Genomic DNA, 20,405 nt, shown 5'->3' on the forward strand with positions numbered 1-20,405 from the left:
CTGTTTGTAGCTGATTAAAAGTGCCATTTCTTTGCCTCTGATGATCTTAGTATACTCCATATATAATAGTAAGTGTGTTACAATACAGAGACGATCATCTGTCGGGTAGGCCCTGAATTCTATTTTTAGGCCTGCTGACCCCTGTCTGTTCTGTTTGACTAATTCATTGATGTGAAAAGTTAAATTTCCAGATGAAATAGTCATGTTGTCCAGCCTTAGTTTCTGTAGCGACTGGACCCTTTGTGCCGTGACCAAGGCCATCAGCATGACTGTTTTCATAGTCAGTTTCTGTAGGGACAGAGCTGTAGCTGGAGACCAGTTTCTTAACATGGTCAGTACAATGCTCACATCCCATATTTGGGAGTACCTGGTTCTTGGGGGATTAACATTAAAAATGCCCCTCATGAGTTTGGTTACCAGGGGGTGTGTCCCAACAGAATGCCGCTCTGTTCCTTGCCACAGGTATGTTGACAGAGCACTTCTGGCGCAGTTGATGGCACTATAACTGAGCCCCTCATCGTAATGGAGGCTTGCCAGGAATTCCAGAACAGACGGGATGTTCATAGATCTGTGGGTGATGTTATTGTTGTGACAGTACATTTCCCATTTCTTGATGTACACCAAGTACTGTTTTTTGGTGGACTGTCTGTGAGCCGCTGAAATAATATCCACTGTTCGGTCCGTCAGTCCCAGGTGTAGTAGAGGTGCTTTCAAACTCTACAAATTAATAGGTTTGTATAATTATGACATGGGTGACTTTCCCTTGTTACGGGATGAACCAGTAAATTAGGTCTATGATGGATGGTGATGCATGGTTCTAATACCATGTCGAGTATCACCAGGAACCATGGTTGAGTAGGCCAATCGGGTACTATCAAAATACCAGACGCAGAGTCTTGCTGTATTTTCCTTAATACCTGACTGATGAGGCAGAAAGGAGGGAATGCATAAATAAACAATTTCCCCCAATGCAGCGAAAATGCATCTGTTGCCGCTGCCCCAGGGTCTGGTTCCCATGAAACATAATTTGATAACTGGTGATTGAGCCTGGATGCGAATAGATCGATATCTGGTGTTCCATACCATGCTGTAATTTCAGCAAATACATTTTTATCCAACATCCATTCAGTGTTTTCATTGAATTTGTGTGACCTGGTGTCTGCCACTAAATTTAGTTTACCTGGTAAGTAGGTAGCTGATATCCAAATATATCTCTGGATACACCATTGCCAAATTGTGTTGGCCAGATTGTCACATGATGTCGATTTGTTTCCACCCATGTGGTTGATATATGCTACCACAGTGGTATTGTCAATTTGTAGTCTAACATGCTGGTGATATAACCCAGTACAATATGACTTAAGGCCAAAGGATGCATTTAACATTTCCAGATAGTTTATGCCCAGTGTTTGTAATAATGATGCCTCCTTTGCATTCCATCTCCCTCCACAGCTGGAGATGGAATTGGTAGCACCCCAACCAAGTTGACATCAGTTTGTAGTACCATAGACGGGTTGCTGATAATGATTGGATTGGAACAATGCCTAATGTTATCTTTCCACCATTTTAGTTCCATTATGGCCTCTGTTGGTAGCTTCATTGGTCTGTCAAAATGACCACCATTAATTTTGAGTGCTCGTATTTTAGCCCTCTGTAAATTTCGATAATGTAAAGGTCCGAATTGTGTGGCTGGAAACGCAGCCACTATTTTGCCAATTATTCTTGCTACCAGTCTGATGGATGGTTTAGTGATGTCAATGATTTTGCTGCAAGCCTCTATTAAGGCTGTAACCTTTTCTTTTGGCAAAGTCACTGACATGTGAACTGAGTTAATGGTGAACCCCAGATAATCCATTGTGGTTGAAGGCGTTAATTTAGATTTAACTGGATGGATGATAAACCCCAGTTTTTCAAATAATTGTTTTGTGGCTGTTACCGTTTGTTTAGCCAATTCCAAAGTTTTGCCCACAATAAGTATGTCATCCAGATATGCCATTACCATGTGTTTTTGTTTCCGCAGAAACGCTAGGGCTGGTTTCAAAATTTTAGTGAACAGCCTGGGGGCTGATGTTAGCTCATTAGGTAGTGCCCTGTACTGCCAGTGCTGACCCATCCAGTTGAATTTTAAATAACATCTGTGGTCACCTCTTATGGGTACTGTATAGTAAGCATCTTTTAAATCGATGCTTGCCATGTAGTAACCTTTGGAAATCAATTGCTTAGCAGTAACAAAGGTTTCCATCTTGAAATGAATATATTGTACGAAAGTATTCAAATTAGTCAAATCTATGATGATGCGGCAACCACCATCTTTCTTGTTTTTGATAAAGATATTGGACACGAATTCCAGTGATTCGTGTTGGGTTTTCTCAATTACTCCTTTTTTATAAAGCCGCTGTAGTTCTGCATGCGCTTTTGATTTTTCTTTGCCTGTAAGCACGAACATTCGGTTCGGTACATGCTGAACTGGAGGGTTATGTTTTTGTATGCATTCTATGGTATAACCCTGGATACTGCTTAAAATACAAGTGTCGGTAGTTAACTTATTCCATGCATCCAGATAGAATTGTAATCTCCCACCAACCTCCATGTTCCCTTCAATTCATAAGGAACCAGACCCACCTACCTCCATGGTTACCAGTGGTAGGTTTGTTACTTTTTCGGCATCCTCCGTGGACATTGAGGCGCCGGTGTCTGGGTCTGTAGTTGGGTTGGTGTTGAGGGTTTGCGCATTTTCCAGGAAGGCCGGTCTGGGCCATGGCCTAAAAAAGACCGATGTTGAGTGTTCCTGGCCTTCGAGCTTTCACCAGTTTGTCTTGGCCGACTGGTGGGTGCGTAGGGGTGCTGTTTCTGGCCGAAGTAGTTTTTGGACGTTGCTTTAATGAGCCCCAGGGTTTTAGCCTCTTCGTCAAGTTCTTTTACCTGTTTGGATAAGTCACCTCCAAATAGTAATATTGGTGGTTTGGAGGTTCCAGGTTTGCACAGGCCTGCAAATTTGGGGTCTAAAGCCGGTTGGATGGCACTCTTCCTAATACTATTTAACTTGTATTGGGAGTTGCAAAATAAAGCCAGTGCATCCTGGTGATCTTGTGTCATGTCTTGTTCGTTTAATGTGCGGGCGAAAGCCGTAATTCCCGCTGTTAGGACTTTCAGAACTTTCTGTAGTTTCAAGTCCCTGGCTCTGATTGATGCTCCGACATGTTTCCAAATACACTGGTTGACACTGGGAACATTTAGTGATTTGCAGTTCCCTGGTGGTAAGTGTCTTGCAGTGGTGTCCAATAATGCCTGTCCTTGTAGCTGGTTGAATGACATGTAGTCGATACTTGCAGCTATTTTAGGCTCCAGGTTTTGGCCAGTTTGGTCGGGTTGAATAAACTGGGACACCATATCCAATAGGTTTTCTTGCACCCCATGCACACTAGGGGTATGTTCTGCACACCCCTCTTCAGGGTCAGCCCAGAATTGACCCCCCGTACTCCCCTCTGATGAGGGAGAAACACTGTGCAGCCCTACAAGAGGTACTGCTGTAGGACTTACTAGCTGCCCACTGTGACTAGTCTCCATCTCCCGGAGCCTGCCACTTTGGAGTATTTGCTCCAACAGCCGCTCCAACTGGCTCCAATGCTCTCGGGCACTGGCCGCTCGCGGCTGCTCCTGTTCCTCAAGCCGCTCCAACCGGCTCCAATGCTCACGGGCACTGGCCGTCGCGGCTGCTCTTGTTCCCCGCTCCCAGCCGCTCCAACCGGCTCCAATGCTCACGGGCACTGGCCGCTCGCGGCTGCTCCTGAAGCCGCTCCAACCGGCCCCAATGCTCTCGGGCACTGGCCGCTCGCGGCTGCTCCTGTTCCTCAAGCCGCTCCAACCGGCCCCAATGCTCATGGGCACTGGCTGCTCACGGCTGTTCAAAGTCGGACTCATCGGAGTCAACGACTCTGTCAGTTTTTTGCTTCGCTTTACCGCCCGGCCGCGGTGTTGATTTGGCCGGTGCGGGAGCGAAGTCGGGCACAGCTGTTCCCATTACGGGAGATTGCAGTGCCGTTGGCTGCTGCTGGCTGCCCGCAACTCCGCGGTTCTCCCCCGCCAGCTTTTTCGCAGCCTTCTTGTTTCTCGTGGATCTGTCCATGCCTCCACCTGTGAAGTAAGTGGAAAGAACGCAGAGTCTCCTTACCTGCTGTTCCCGGCTTTTAAATTCTGCCGCTATGGGGAATGTCGTTCCCCCTGCTGTGACTCGTTGCAATGCGTGTAGCGATATGACACACATGCGTCCTGGCGGGGTTCTTCACGTAGTCACTCACGTGACTCCGAAGTAAAATAAGGTCATTTTATTGAAACATGTAACATTCTGAAGAAACTTGAGGGATGGACACAAAGAAGATGTTTTTAATTGTGGAGAAATCTAACACAAGGGGAGTTTGCTTCACAATAACAAGCTGAAGGATACATGAGAACCCACGTTCAAGTATACTTGAGAATTTAGATAAGAGATGTTTCAGGTCAGAACTCTCTTCAGGGAGTCTGAAGAAGGGTCCCAACCCAAAACATCACCTATCAATGCACTCTAGAGATGTTGGCTGATCTGCTGATTTGCTCCCATACTCTGTGTCTTTTTTCTTGTAAACCAGCATCTGCAGTTCCTTGTGTTTAAGAAGGAACTGCAGATGCTGGAAAATCGAAGGTACACAAAAATGCTGGAGAAACCCAGTCTGAAGAAGGGTTTCGGCCCGAAACGTTGCCTATTTCCTTCGCTCCATAGCTGCTGCTGCACCCGCTGAGTTTCTCCAGCATTTTTGTGTACCTTCAGCAGTTCCTTGTGTCTACATGAGTAATTCATCGGTTCATTTGTGGTAAAGATGTAGATTGTAAAATAATTATAGAGGATGCATATTTAAAGTGGATAAAAGAAACTCCCACAAATACTTGCACATCTCAGTACAGAATAGTCATCAGTATACATGGCCTTGCAGAGCCACTTGTAAGAGACAGTGCAAACATTTTACTTGTGCTGAATTTGCTAAATTCCTCAGCAAGAATTGAACCGAGTTTGCATATGCAGCTTCTCTTCACTGTCCTCAAATGGGTTGGAAGACTGTGAAAGTTGGACTGCAAAGTAGGACGAATGACAAGAAGTGAACCTGGACAGAAAATGCAAGTTTCTACTTTCACTATCATGATACTATGCACAACTACACGACAGATAAGCGATTGGCAGTCTTGGCTGGGTGTATTTGGGTGGTGAAGTCAGAGGCCGCCACAGTGTGTTCCAAGAGAATGAAGTAGAAAAAAACAAAAAGATCATGAAGGTCACTTTGAAGTAGATAACCTTTTATTGTCCAGGATGACGCACCAAGCATTTGGTCATCAGGGCATATCATTCATTACATGAGACTCGTTTCATTAGAGTTTTCTCTGGAAGGCAATCACAGGACGTAGAGCCTTCAGGGCCACCCAGAATGCTCCCACTGCTCCAGAGATATTGTGGGCCAGCACAGTGGTGCAGCTAGTGGTGATGGGCATAGCTGGGGGATCTCCGTGTAATGGTGATATCAGTGCTCGCCAGTGCATGAAAATAGAGTCTTAGATGGAACTCCACTGATTTTAACTACTGAAACATGAATGTTGTTTTTTTTAAATTCAATGTTTCAACACATTGAATGGTGCTGTAATGATACCTTATTTAACCTTGCTCTTCGGTAGAAATCATCTCATGGCCCACTGCATGACAGATGTCTCAGCAGCGGATATAGTCTCAGCACTATCATTAACACCTCAACTGAGTAATTCTTATCCCTGCATTGACTGGGATGATGGATCTGTGTTTTGACATGCTAAAGCCTTGCCTCATGCGGAGCAATGACTCAGAACCCCTTTTGTGGTGACTCTGCCTTACAAGCTGTATTGTCAATGGGAGGCATTCAGCTCAGGATGGGATGGGAAACTAAAGGCAGAATCATCCCAATGCCGGTGATTCTGAAGTGCCTGGGAATGTGACATTTGCTGATATTTTCCACAGGGAATGTTCATGCATATCACACGATGTATTTTGATTGTCGAAGAAAAGTTAATACATATACAAGTTTTTTTTTAGGGCTTGAGATACATTCTTGTGTTGGGAAACAAATCAACTCCAACAGGGGAAATAAATACAAGTAATCATGTGCTCTTTTTGCTTTCAGGATCGAACAGATGAGTGTGCAAGCAATCCCTGTCACTATGGCAACTGCAGCAGCCACATCGATGGCTATGCTTGCATTTGCGAAGAAGGCTATCAAGGTGAAAACTGTGAACAGCCGCCACAAAGCACTCCTGCACCTCTGTGGGCAGAGTCCACGTTGCCTTGGCAACCTGAGCCGGCCTCAACCTCTATGGTTCCGAAAGTAACCCCATCCACGTCCTCATGGCAAACAACCACCTTGTCGTCTTGGCACCCAGCGGCGGGGCACAATGTGGTAGACCTGTCTTGGGACCTCAGAGAGGTAAGGAATCTGCTTATTAAACGCATTACGTAAGCAATTTGTAGGCGGGACTATTTCCTGAGGCAAATGTTAGTCTTTTGGCAAAATAATTCTGCTTTTCTCTAGTTCTGTCGAGCAAATTGCAGGAATTCTATCATGTGATGGGGCAGCACAGCGGTAGAGTTGCTTCCTGGGTTTGATGCTGACTATGGGTGCTGTCTGTACGGAGTTTGTACATTCTCCCTGCGACTACATGTGTTTTCTTGGGGTGTTCCGGTTTCCTCCCACACTCGAAAGATGTACAGGTTTATAGGTTAATTGGCTCTGGTAAAATTGTAAATTGTCCCTAGCGTGTAGGATAGTGTTAGTGTACGGGGTGATCAGTGGTCGGTGCACTCAGGGCGAGGGGGGGTGGGCCTGTTCCACTCTGTATATCTGAAGTTGGAAGTCTAATCCTTCAACAAGGTGCTTGGGTTGGGGTGCAGATTTTGCCTGGATAGTTACAGTGATTTTACTGTTGGATTTCTGTGTCAGTATATCCTTTTGAGAAATAGATTCAGCTATTACCTCCACTTGCAAGAAAATTATCTACAAATATACATTAAGAGGAGAAGCCACAAAGTGCTGGAGTGACTGATGAGACCATCTGAAGAAGGGTCCCAACCCGAAACGTCACCTACCCATGTTCTCCAGGGATGCTGCCTGACTCGCTGAGTCACTCCAGCACTTTGTGTCTTTCTTTGTGTAAACCAGCATCTGCAGTTCCTTGTTGCTACATTAAGCCAAATCTGCTTATCAGGGATGCTGGACTTTTGTAATGAAATTAATAATCAATATAATCTGAGGCAAGGGCGAAAAATATATATATTTTACAAAAAAGTATTACTTCAATTAATATTTAAAGGAAGTGAATACACAACAAAACTTGATGTTTTAAATCCATGAAAATGACACTAGACAGTGGATACTTAATCAGTAGAGTAGATTTCTACCAAGAGGTTGGTAGATATTTTTAAGGCGCAGATTGACAGATTACCATGGGCTGTGGAACCGGGGGGGGGGGCTGTAGCCCCCCCCATTTTTTTGGCTACTGTACGGGGTAATCGCTGGTCGGCGCAGAATCGGTGGGCCGAAGGGCCTGTTGCTGCACTGAATCTCTAAAGTCTAAAGGGCTGTGGCCTAAGGACCAAAGGCCAGACTGATATGTGTAGGAAAGAACTACAATTGCTGGTTTAAATCCAAGGTAGAAACAAAATGCTGGAATAATCACCCTACAGGGAGGGTCTCGACCTGAAACGTCACCAGCTGGCTTCTCTCCAGAGATGCTGCCTGTCCCGTTGAGTTATTCCAGCATTTTGTGTCACCGGAGTGATGTGTATCTGGGTGATATTATAGGGAGGGTTTGATCAGACAAAAGTTCCACTGGATGCTGACCTCTGAAACTGTCTCATTGCTGCACGACCAGCAGCTTCTAGTTTACAGTGGTCATCCATTGAAATTCCGGACTGCAGCCACCACCGCTTGCACAAAGCCCGACATGGTGGGAAATCGGGGGGGGGTGGGGGGGGGGGGGGGGACGGGGGGACCTGTCCCCCCCCCCCCCCCCCCCCCATGTATTGAGAGGTGGGAGTCAATCCCCCCCCCCATGTTTTGTGAAACATGTTGCAGCAAACCCGAAGCCTCCGAAGTCGGGTGGCAGCCGCAACACCACCGCAGCCTCCGAAGTCAGCCAGCTCTGTGATGGTAAGTCCCCAGGCTCTGCGATCGAGGTCGATACCAGTTGGAGGCTGCCATATTTACTATTATGAATTTGACCAAATTTAAATTCACTCAATCTCTTATTCCTCGTGACTACAAAACTCTACTTCAGAATGTGCCCAACAACTCCAAAGTATCTCATTGGGGTTTAGTGATTTCAGTAATTGGGTAATTCCTTGGAAAATGAACCAAAATGTCACACACATTACCAAATGGCATCACATAAAGTAATACATTAAAATAAATCCTGTAAGAGAATAATCTTATTCATTGCTATTATCCTACCTACAGAACTATATTGCTTGTCTGCTAAAGACACGAACATTCTAGCTTTTTAATATTCTCAGAATGTGTTCTTCATGTAGGTCTTGCAGACATTGGACCTGGCATCCTGTTGTTTAAATGTGACATTAACATAATTGCCTTCATAACATTGATTGTACTTGCTGTGGTTCGCCATCTTAATGAAATCTAAGTGATGTATGCAGTTTGCATAAACCTGAACACTAAAATCTAGTAACTCCAATTAATAAATACAACAGATATTCGGCATGCTAAGGTCAACGGGAAATGTTTCTATTTTACTTACCTTTTTCATCTTCTTCACTCAATTCTTAGAGATAGAGTCATACAGCACAGAAACAGGCCCCTCGGACCAACTATTCCCTTTATCATGTATCTGTACATTGTGGATGGCTTGATTGTAATCATGTATAGGCTTTCCACTGACTGGTTAGTTAGCATGCAACAAAAGCTTTTCACTGTATCTCAGCACATGCAACAATAAACTAAACTCAAATTCTAAACCACGGCTCTTCGATCCAATGCCGGTGTTGCAGCCATTTCACTCCCATACCCAATGAATATGACATCCTGAGGTTCATGAGAAAGGAATTCTAATGCCCATGGCAATCCTTGATGCTTGCCTTGAAGGAAGCAGCTTCAACTGGGTGGCACATGGTAGAGTTGCTGCCTTACTGCGCTTACCGCATTTGCGGCAATACGGATGCTGTCTGTACGTAGTTCGTACGTTCTCCCTGTGACCTGCGTGGGTTTTCTCCGAGATCTTTGGTTCCCTCCCACACTCCAAAGACGTGCAGGTATGTAGGTAAATTGGCTTGGTAGATGTAAAAATTGTCCCTGGTGTGTGTAGGATAGTGTTAATATGCGGGGATCGCTGGTTGGCGCGGACTCGGTGGGCTGAAGGGCCTGTTTCTGCGCTGTATCTCTAAACTAACTAAATTGTGTGAAAGATTCTTAGCAATTAATGTTCTGCAACCATTTCCTGCGTTGCCCTCTCGCCTGCAAACTTCATCATTTTATCCCTGGTCACTCGGGTACGTTGAAACTTCCTCTCGGGAAATGTCATGTTAACGTCCAACACTGAGGCATTGCCTTGCTCTTGCACCACTCCTCATTATAGACAACTGTTATTTGAAATATTCTCTGTTTAGCTCCAGCTTTGTGTCTTTGGGAATTTCCCAACATCAGCCAATAAGTTGATTTAGTTGCATAAACCTGTCATATAGAGCGAAAGGCATTTTCTTCCAAGGATATTAAGTTGTCAACAATGTTACATGTAGTTTCTAAAATACGTCTTCCATTTGTGATGCTATTTTGCAAATTTTCAATCTCCCATTTCTTACTCAGGTAGTTTGATTGTCGCCGTTAACTCAATGTGTTGTGTAACCAGCTCACTCGACTGCCTTCAGTACTTGTCAACAAGTATCTGTTATCTGGAGATTTTCTATCCAACATTAGTGGGAGAGTCTCAGGCCAGAGGGCATTGCCTCAAAATAAAAGGGCCTACCTTTAGAAAGGAGATGACTGGGCGGTTACGGTGGCGCAGCGGTAGAGTTGCTGCCTTACAGTGAATGCAGCGCCGGAGACCTGGGTTCGAACCCGACTGCGGGTGCTGTCTGTACGGTTTATATGTTCTCTCTGTGACCTGCGTGGGTTTTCTCTGACATCTTTGGATTCCTTCCACACTCTAATGATGTACAGTTTGTAGGTTAATTGGCTTGGTAAATGTAAAGATTGTCCCTAATGTGCGGGGATCGCTAGTCGGCGCGGATCCGGTGGGACGAAGGCCCTGTTTCTGCGCTGTATCTCCAAACTAAACAAAATTCAACTAAAATGAGGTGGAATTTCATTAGCCAGAGGGTGGTGAATCTGTGGAATTAATTGCCGAGTCTTTGGGTATTTTTAAAGAGGAGATTGACAGGTAATTGACTGGTGATGGTGTCAAAGGCTACAGGAAGAAGGCAGGTAATTGAGGTTGAGAGGGAAAGATAGATCAGCTATGATTGAATGGCAGAGTAGACGATGGACCGAATGGCCTCATTCTACTCCTATGTCTTATGAATTTATGAACCTACCTGACCAACATTCTGTTAGAACACATCTTGTGCATCTAGGGCTGAAAGTGCCTCACTGGTCAAGCAATAATCTCATCAAAAACACAATCCCTCAGTCTATGTGAATCAATTTAGTCCATTCCAGGTACTCGCTTAATGCCCATAATTATGATAGGCATCTGTGTCCAACTATCCCTGCTAGACAACTAGTGGTCCACAAAGTGCTGGAATACATTCTTCTTTCCGAAGAAGTGTCCTGACCCAAAACATCACCTGACCATGACCTCCAGAGATGCTGCCTGACCCATTGAGTTACTCCAGCATTTTGGGTTTTACTCACAATTCCAGCATCTGCAGTTCCTTGTGTCTACCCTGTGGTCCAGTTCCTGGATGACCTGGAGAATGGTCAGCCTTCTCAGCAGAAACATTCCAAAGTTAATGAATGACTCATTATAATTTCTATATTTTCACTTCTTTCTTCAATCAACATGGCCAACATACATGTAGGATTTTATCCACTCTCTTCAGTTATGCAATAAATGTAGTTAAAGTTCCCATTTCCAACTGTTCATCCTTGAGTTCATGTGTGCAGTACTTTGAAGGTAGACACAAAATGCTGGAGTAACTCAGCGGGAAGAGCTGCATCTCTGGAGAGAAGGAATGGTTGAGGTTTCGGGTTGAGAACCTTCTCCAGACTCTATTGTACAGTACTTCAATAGGTCAACCCCAAATACTCGCCTTCTTGTTTTCTATGCCAACAGTAACAGTAGCATCTTGAAAAACGTTCACTTTTGGGAATGACGCCCAATCTCATGGCTGCAGTAATGCAGTATAGACATTGAATCTGCTGCTCTCTCATGGGAACTCGTCCTATTTTTTTCCATTCTTGTGACATAGCCTCTCATCTTTTGCCAATATCTTATGACTGGTTTCCCACCAACACACAGATAATTTCGTAAATCAGATTATAGACACACCCCGATTTACGTAATAGACGACTCGCATAAACTCACACGTGCATTAGCAATTCTTTAAGCCCACTGCTTTTATTTCCGAGTTGATTGTCCCGGTTGCGGTGCGTTACTGCGCATGCTTCTTTTTCTGCGGGCTAGTCAGCTGTTCTTGTCGATGCTCCCATGTGATCTCCTTGTCGCAGCTTCCACGTGGTCTCCAAGTCAAATAATAAATATATGCTTGCGAAATAGCTCTTCAGTTTCTGATTTATGTAACAGCTGACTTACTCAAAAGTCCACAGGATGTAAACCTTACATAAGTTGGGGAGTGTCTATATTTAAAGATGACCTCGCCTCTATTCCAATTCCGTGGACCTGCTCCTTGCTTGCTCTCAGAAGCAGGCCTTCCATTTTCTCTCTCCTAAACTCCCTGCTGCCACCTTCTTTGACTATTAGGTCCACCATTTTAAACTGGTGCACTTGGATTCTCTCAACAGCTTCCAATGACATTGGATTGAAATGTCCCTTCAAAGTCTACCATATGATACCTCAGCATTAATTCACATTCGCAGCATATTCATCAATGAATCTTGTAACCCTGACCCTACTACCAGAAAGAATATCGCCTTCTGCATTTTTCAGATGTTTCTCATTCAGGGTGAATGACTAACTGTTTATCTTCTTGACATATCCCATATAATCATTTCCTCACTACACCTGCTCTGAGTCAAAGAAAGAGTTCTTTAGCTTCCTTCACCAGTGGATCTATCCTTTTTTTTTCTCACATGCAGAAAACTCCCATCCGCAACACCTTTTAGTCAGAGCTATGTATCCTATGGTATGCTGCGTATCTAATGGTATGCTGCAAGTCCTGAATCTCAGACGAAGCAGATGAATTGAAGGCACCCATTGCCAACTGAACAGCAGTGTCTGATACAACAAGGCCCAATTGTTTAGGACACTCAGTTCTTTAAGGTTGGTTTATACTGACATATGCTGCGATCCTCAATTTACCACAACTTTTCAACTTCAAGATCTATGCAAACCACAACCATCAGGAGGCATGTTTTTAAATTGCAAATAGAATTTTAATAAAGAGTTTTCTCCAGGGTATCATGTTTGTTTATTAAAATGCAAGGAACCAGGTGTTTGTGAGGTATTTCTAATGAACAATTGGGAATTTTAATGTGCTACTGAAGTAAAACCAATAGATTAAGATGTGTGGGGAAAAAAAATCCTAATCCATGAATCCAATATTATGAAGTATTTTTGATGCAAAAGGCAGGCTATTTGTAACTCCCTTACATGTTTTGGTAATAAGGAACAGAAAAGTAGCCCATTCCTAGCCCTAATGATGTTTGTGTTGTAAGTTGGAAAGAGTGCAGAGAAGATTTACGAGGATGTTTCCGGGACACAAGGGCCTGAGCTATAGGGAGCGGCTGGGCAAGCTAGGACTTTATTCCTTGGAGCGCAGGAGGATGAGGGGTGATCTTATAGAGGTGTATAAGATCATGAGGGGATTAGATATGGTAAATGCACAGTATTTTACCCCAGAGTAGGGGAATCAAGAACTAGAAGGCACAGGTTTAAGGTGAGAGGGGAAAGATCTCAGTAGGAATCTGAGGGGCAACTATTTTCCTCAGAGGGTGGTGGATACATGGAACAAGCTGCCAGAGGAAGTAGTTGAAGCAGGTACCATGACAGCATTTAACAGACACTCGGACAGGTACATGGGACAGGAATGCTTTATGTGGACATGGGCCAAACGCAGGCAAGGTTACAAGGGGAATCTTGGTCAGCTTGGACGAGTTGGGCTGAAAGGCCTGTTTCCGTTCTGTATGACTCTATGACTATGTCACATGGAGTGGTGTTACAGAATGTGGAAGTGCTAATCACAGAGGCACTGGCCTCTGCCTAGGGTATTCTTTAATGTAAAGGAGCTGAGTTCTGGAAGCCTGATAACAGTGAGAGCCAAAATGCTAATTTTCAAGTTAATAATTCACCATATAAGTAGTAGTGCAGATCAACAGCCTGGTACTAAAAGTGCCCAATTTTAATCTCAATTTCAGTATGGGATTTATAAGTTTTTTTAGCACAGGATGAAATTCAACCTTAATGGATCTCCATTAAAGTCCGATCCAAGTTAAAGCAAATTCCATTGAGAGAATCCAAGCCAAAGCATAACAAGTGGAGGCAAATTCAGCTCCCTTTATCAATGGGAATTGGAGGTTTCCAGGTTCAGGTGGAGAAAGAAATATATATACAAGTAGTTTGTGCACGTATGAACATACAGATTAAGAACAGCAATTGGCCACTGAACCCATGGTGTAGAGTCATTGGATTCATAAACACACATTCAGACATGCAACCCTTACCAATCATTATTCACCCATTTTAATTTAAGCAGACAGAAAACCAGAAGGAACGAGCATCCAATTAAAAAAAAAATTATGGCAGCATTGGGGTGGGATGGTGGCACAGCAGTAGAGTTGCTGCCTTACAGCACCAGAGACCCAGGTTCGATCCTGACTATGGCTGCTGTGGTTGCGGAGTTTGTACGTTCTCACCCTGACCTTCGTGGGTTTTCTACTGGTTCTCTGGTTTTCTCCCACACTCCAAAGATCTACAGGTTTGCAGGTTAATAGACTTCAAAAAAATTGTACATTTTAGTGTGCACAAATGTCCCTTGAGTGCATAGGATAGTATTAATGTGCGGGGATTGCTGGTCGGTGCAGACTGGTTTCCACATTGTATCTCTAAACTAAACTAAACTAAACTAAACTAAATTAAACATTGATATTTGTTGTTCATTCCTAATTGCCCTGAACAAAGAGGACAGATCAAAGTAAACCGTGTTAGTGGATCTGGAGTTTCACGCAGGTCAGGCAGGGTAAGGATAGCTAATTGCCTTTCCTGAAGTGCATTGTTAAACAAGTTGATTTTGACAGCAATCCAGTCATTTTATGCTCAGCTGTGACTGGCTTTGTAAAACTTCATGTTAATACAATTACTTGAATTTAAATCCCCCCACAACCTATGTGGAATTCAAACTTGTGTTTCTGGATCAATGGTCCAGAACCTTGGCAGTAGGTCCAGTAATTAAACTGTGCATTACCATAGCAAAACCTGATAGATGATCCGTCTGTTTCAGAGGTTGTGATGTGAAATTTTTCCTTAGGGATTCAAAGTGAAAGGTAAATGGAATTGTTATGCCCGCTTGCTCCGCTTCCCACTGTCTATCTGCTCCGGTAAAATGTGTTAATAAAATAGCAGGACTTCCATTGGAAACACTGTTCAGTATATGACACTAACTTCTAATCCTCATATTCCCCAACCAAAGAAAAGAAAGCAGTTTTCCAATCGAATGTTTATTTGTTCAGATGTAAGGATGACTCATACATTCCTCTACTATTTTTTAATTGATTGAGGGGGAGGGAACCTATATTGTGGCCATACCCTGAACAAAGAGCTGTCTGAGCTGGATCAGCAGCTCACATACAGAGAGCTATGGCGTAGCTGATCAAAGTGAAACAAAGCAGGTGAACTCGACTGCCATGTACAGGCACTCCCTGACTAAGTCTGATTTTACACAAGTCTAAATCACCATCTTTAGTCAGAAGGTAGTGAATATGTGGAATTATTTGCCACAAAAGGCTGTAGATGCCAGGTCAGTGGATATTTTTTAGGCAGAGATAGATAGGTTCTTAGTTAGACAAAAGTGCTGGAGAAACTCAGCGGGTGCAGCAGCATCTATGGAGCAAAGGAAATAGGCCACGTTTCAGGCCAAAACCCTTCTGAAGACTGATGGAGGGTGGGGTGGGGGGGGGGGGGGGGAGAAGAAAGGAAAAAGGAAGAGGAGGAGCCCGAGGGCTGAGGGAGAGTTGAGAAGGGGAGGAGACAGCAAGGGCTATCGAAAATTGGAGAATTCAATGTTTATGCCGCTAGGGTGCAGACTGCCCAAGCAGAATATGAGGTGCTGCTCCTCCAATTTCCGGTGGTGCTCACTCTGGCCATGGAGGAGGCCCAGGACAAATAGATTCCTGATTAGTACAGGTGTCAGAGGTTATGGGGAGAAGGCAGAAGGTTATGGGGAGAGAAAGATCAGCCATGATTGAATGGCAGAGTAGACTTGATGGGCCAAATGGCCAAATTCTACTCCTATTCCTAATGACCTAATGACCTTATGACCTTCCCCAAACCCTGCCCGATATAACTCACTGAGAGTATTAATTATCTCAGTGGCATCTGGCAATGTCCAGGGCACTTTCTGCAGTGCACTGACTTCTGGGTTAGCATGCCCGCCATTGCCGCCCTGTTTCCGATGTAAATTTGAAATTACAATCTGCCTGGATTGCACTAGGGACTGAATACAGATTTGTTTATGTAAGCGCTAGTTAGAGTCATGGAGTCATACATCATGAAACAGGTCCTTTGGCCCACCTTGGCCACACTGACCAACCTGACCCATCTACACTAGTCCCACCTGCCTGCGATTGGCCTATATCCCTCTAAACCTATCCTATCCATATACCTGTCTAAATGTTTCTTAAACATTGCGATAGTGCCTGCCTCAACTACCTCCTCCGGAAACGCGTTCTGTATACACCCATCACCTTTTGTGTAAAAGTTAACCCTTAGGTTCCTATTAAATCTTTCCCCCTCACCTTAAACCTATGTCCTCTAGTTCTCAAATTCCCCCAACTCTGGGCAAGAGACTGTGCATTGATCCGATCTATTCCTCTCATGATTTTGTATTTCATGTAAGTATTCTATTGCGTAAGTTGGGAGTGTCTGTATAGTCTTCAAATGCCTGCAGTTGTCCAACTGCAAGCATAAATCATCCTGGTCACCATATCTCAGTTCTCAAGGGCCTGTCCCACTAAAACGACTTTTCAGCAACTGCCTTCGACTTTCAAGCTCGAGGGCTCGCGCCTGAAAAACCTCGAGCTGGATCGACCGTCAGCGAAGAAACCGCGAGCTGGATCGACCATCAGCACACACACACACACGCACACACACACGCACACATCGCAAAGGCGGGGGCCAGGGAAAGCGGGGGAGCGCTGTCTGAAATTCACACACGCGATGAACAGGAAGGTAAAAGACGGCTGGCACAGTGTACGGTAAGTGAGCGGGAAGGGGGGGGGGGGGGGGGGGGGGGGGGGTGGTGGGTGGAGAGTGGGGGGGGAGAGGGGAGAAGGAGTGGAGACACTTTTAAGAAGCCAGACAACTTTTAATAATGTTTAGCGGGCATTTAACATTACCGGTCGGTTATTTAACATTACCGGTCGGTTTTCCTTGGTTCTGAAAACTTCAATGAGCCAATTAAAATGCCTGGTCAGCAAAGGAGATTGCCTACGGCTGCCCTCAACTGCCTGTAACTACATGGCGACCCCACTACCAGAGCACTACCAGAGTTCAAAAGAACCATGCCGACCAATTTTTACTCGCGGAAGATTTTTCGGCATGCTGAACAATTTTCCTCTACCAAACTGAGGCGGCAAGTATGCGGGAACTTCCCTCGAGCATGAAGGAGAGTCACAGTGACCTCCTAGGACCACGTGTCGACCATGTGGCGAGCGCAAACTCTTCTAAACTTGCCACATTTAACTAGAGTAGGACTTTGGAACAAATTTATACATATATAAAAGGAAAACGGAACGTGCATTAAAATAACTGGAAATAAATATTCTAATCCAGATCTTAGAGGAATGTCAAATGTGAAGCTGAAATGTGCCAATGATAAGAAGAAGAAAACAGCGATTTTAATCACTGCAAATTCATGAAACTTACTTTTGACACTTTGATATAGCACCCCTCAAAATATTGCAACATGCTACAAATAGTTTGATATGCCACAAGTATAGGCTAGAGACCTAAGTGATCTGTGTAGGGCAGACCTGTCAATATATATTCTTACCTTTACTGTTTCAGCACACAGGGATCAGGGGACTATTCCAAGGACAAGGGAGTCCCAGTGTCTTTGCCAATAGATATCCTTCACCCAACATCTCCATAATCTGGTTATGGGATCTTCCAGTTGGAAATTAGTTGCCACATCTCCCTCCCATCACAGCTAGGTTACAAAATTACTTGCAAGGGATTGACTTTGGGATTGGTGCATTTTACAAAGAGAATGTGAGTGGCAGATAAGAAAGTATAAAACAGTAATGAGGATTGCAGCAGGACTGGGAGGGGACCACTCACGTAACCCCAGCATTCCATCCCCCCACCCCCCACTCTAGTCATCCGAGTTCTACTGTTCGCATCCTAGTGTCCCTGCCGTTAGCACATCTTCCCCGCCCAACGATGGACCATTATGGACTCCACTCATCTGTTGCCGGCCCTGTTTTGTTCCCCAGCATTTCGTGTCTATCTTTGACACCACTATCAATTGGATTGTTTGAACAAACGGTTAGTTATAACATTACAATCCTGGTCTTGAAACCAAGTTATGATGCTAACTGTGGCACGACAACAAACTCTGACAAACTTCACAATTGGATAGTGTTCTAAGATGTATTCCAATAAAAGAGATTAATAAATAAATTACATGACAGGACCAGGATGGCAGTCGTCAGCCTCCCCCAACTAATAAAGATTGACATTTTATTTTACTGGAAAGAGGAGCTAATGATATTGAACCAATAAAAGTCTTAAAATGATGAAGTGCACCCTTAGGGTAATCATTAGGATGCTTCCAGTTGTAGACGGACCATGGGCATGGAGTCTAAATACAAAATTAGAACAATAAATGCAGAAAATATTCAGCAGGTCAGGCATAATCTGTGATGTTTTATGGCCATAGATGCATTTTGTGGCTAATAAATCCAATCAGGAAACAAGGAGGACACGTTTTTATTCAGAGAAAAGCACGGAAATGAAACTCACTACTGTGTGGGAGAGTAACGGAAAGCAAGACAATAATAACTTTATTTCCATTTTCTCTACTTGCAATGAGAACTGAATTTAATATTTATGTCATAGAAACATAGAAAGATAGAAAATAGGTGCAGGAGTAGGCCATTCAGCCCTTCGGGCCAGCACCGCCATTCAATATCATCTAAAATCAGTACCCCGTTCCAGCTTTTTCCCCATATAACCTTGATTCCCTTAGCCCCAAGAGCTAAATCTAACTCTCTCTTGAAAACTTCCAGTGAATTGGCCTCCACTGCCATCTGTGGCAGAGAATTCCACAGATTCACAACTCTCTGGGTGAAAAAGTTTATCCTCATCTCAGTCCTATATGGCCTACCCCTTATCCGTAAACTGTGACCCCTGGTGCTGGACTCCCCCAACATCGGGAACATTTTTCCTGCATCTGGCCTGTCCAATCCTCTAAGAACTTTATATGTTTCTATAAGATACCCTCTCATCCTTCTAAATTACAGCGAATACAAGCCCAGTCGATAATATTCAGATAATTCAGATAATAATCTGCCTTCCTGTTCTTGCCACCAAAGTGGATAACCTCACATTTGTCCACATTGCCATGCTTATGCCCACTCACCCAACCTATCCATGTCACCCTGCTGCATCATAGCATCCTCCTTGCAGCTCACACTGCCACCCAGCTTTGTGTCATCCCCAAACTTGGAGATGTCATGTTTAATTCCCTCGTCTAAATCGTAAATATATATTGTAAACAACTGGGGTCCCAGCACCGAGCCTTGCGGCACCCCACTAGTCACTGCCTACCGTTAGTTCCTTCTCTTTGCTTCCTTCCCGCCAACCAGTTCTCTACGCATGTCAATGCCCTACCGCCAATACCATGTGCTCTAATTTTGCACACTAATCTCTTGTGTGGGACCTTGTCAAAGGCTTTTTGAAAGTCCAGATACACCACATCCACTCTCCCTTATTCATTGTATTTGTTACATCCTCAAAAAATTCCAAAAGATTAGTCAAGCATGATTTCCCCTTCATCAATCTATGCTGACTTTGACCGATCCCGTCACTGCTTTCCAAATGCACTGCTATAACATCTTTAATAATCAACTCCAGCATCTTCCCACTACTAATGTAAGGTAACTGGTCGATAATTCCTTGTTTTCCCTCTCCCTCCTTTCTTAAAAAATGGCTACCCTCCAGCCCACAGGAACTGATCCACGATTTCTAGGGCCTCACCTTGAGTATTCTGGGCTACGGACCATCAGGGCCTGGGGATTTATCTAATCTGACTAATGTGGATTCCCTTCAGTTCCTCCCTCCCACTAGATCCTCGTTCCCCTAGTATTTCCGGGAGATTGTTTGTGTCTTCATTAGTGAAGACAGAACCAAAGTACCCTGTACTTGTTTAACTGTTCTGCCATTTCCTTGTTTCCCATTATTAATTCACCTGTCTCTGATTGTAAGGGACCTACATTCATCTTCACTAACCTTTTCCTTTTTACATACCTAAAGAATCTTTTAGTCAGTTTTTATATTCCTGCAAGCTTTCTTTCATGCTCTTTTTTCCACCTCTTAATTAACCCCTTTGTCCTCCTCTGTTGAGTTCTAAATTTCTCCCAGTCCTCTGGTTTGCCACTTCTGCTTGCCAATGTATTTGCCTCTTGCCTCAACCTTAGATTTAACGCTGTCCTTGACTTCCCTCGTCAGCCACGATTGAGCCGCCTTCCCAGTTTTATTTTTTCGCCAGATGCAACTAAATTTAAAGTAGCTCTTTCTTCCCAATAACCCTTTCTGGCTTAAGCCCTCCCTTCACCACCTCCAGTTCAAATTCCATTTGGAATATTTTGGAGGACCAAGAAACCAAGAACCAAGAACAATTTCTGGAGTTCATCCATGCGGTCTTCAAATCTGTGCCATTGCATCTCCACTGTCAACCCTCTGTATAATTTGCCAGTCTATCCCAGCCAATTCCCGTCTCATGACTTCAAAGT

At 44.1% G+C, this 20,405-nt stretch overlaps 1 protein-coding gene across 1 annotated transcript in view; it reads left to right on the forward strand.

The window, feature by feature from the left end:
* Positions 1–20,405, forward strand: part of dner (delta/notch-like EGF repeat containing) — a 223,206-nt gene that overhangs the window by 72,632 nt on the left and 130,169 nt on the right. The window contains exon 2 of the mRNA XM_055645657.1: positions 6,177–6,476. Within this exon, the coding sequence (XP_055501632.1) occupies positions 6,177–6,476 (300 nt within the window). The remainder of the gene's footprint in view (positions 1–6,176; positions 6,477–20,405) is intronic.

The sequence above is a fragment of the Leucoraja erinacea genome, chromosome 14 (genome assembly GCF_028641065.1).
Source record: "Leucoraja erinacea ecotype New England chromosome 14, Leri_hhj_1, whole genome shotgun sequence".
Lineage (NCBI taxonomy): Eukaryota > Metazoa > Chordata > Chondrichthyes > Rajiformes > Rajidae > Leucoraja > Leucoraja erinaceus.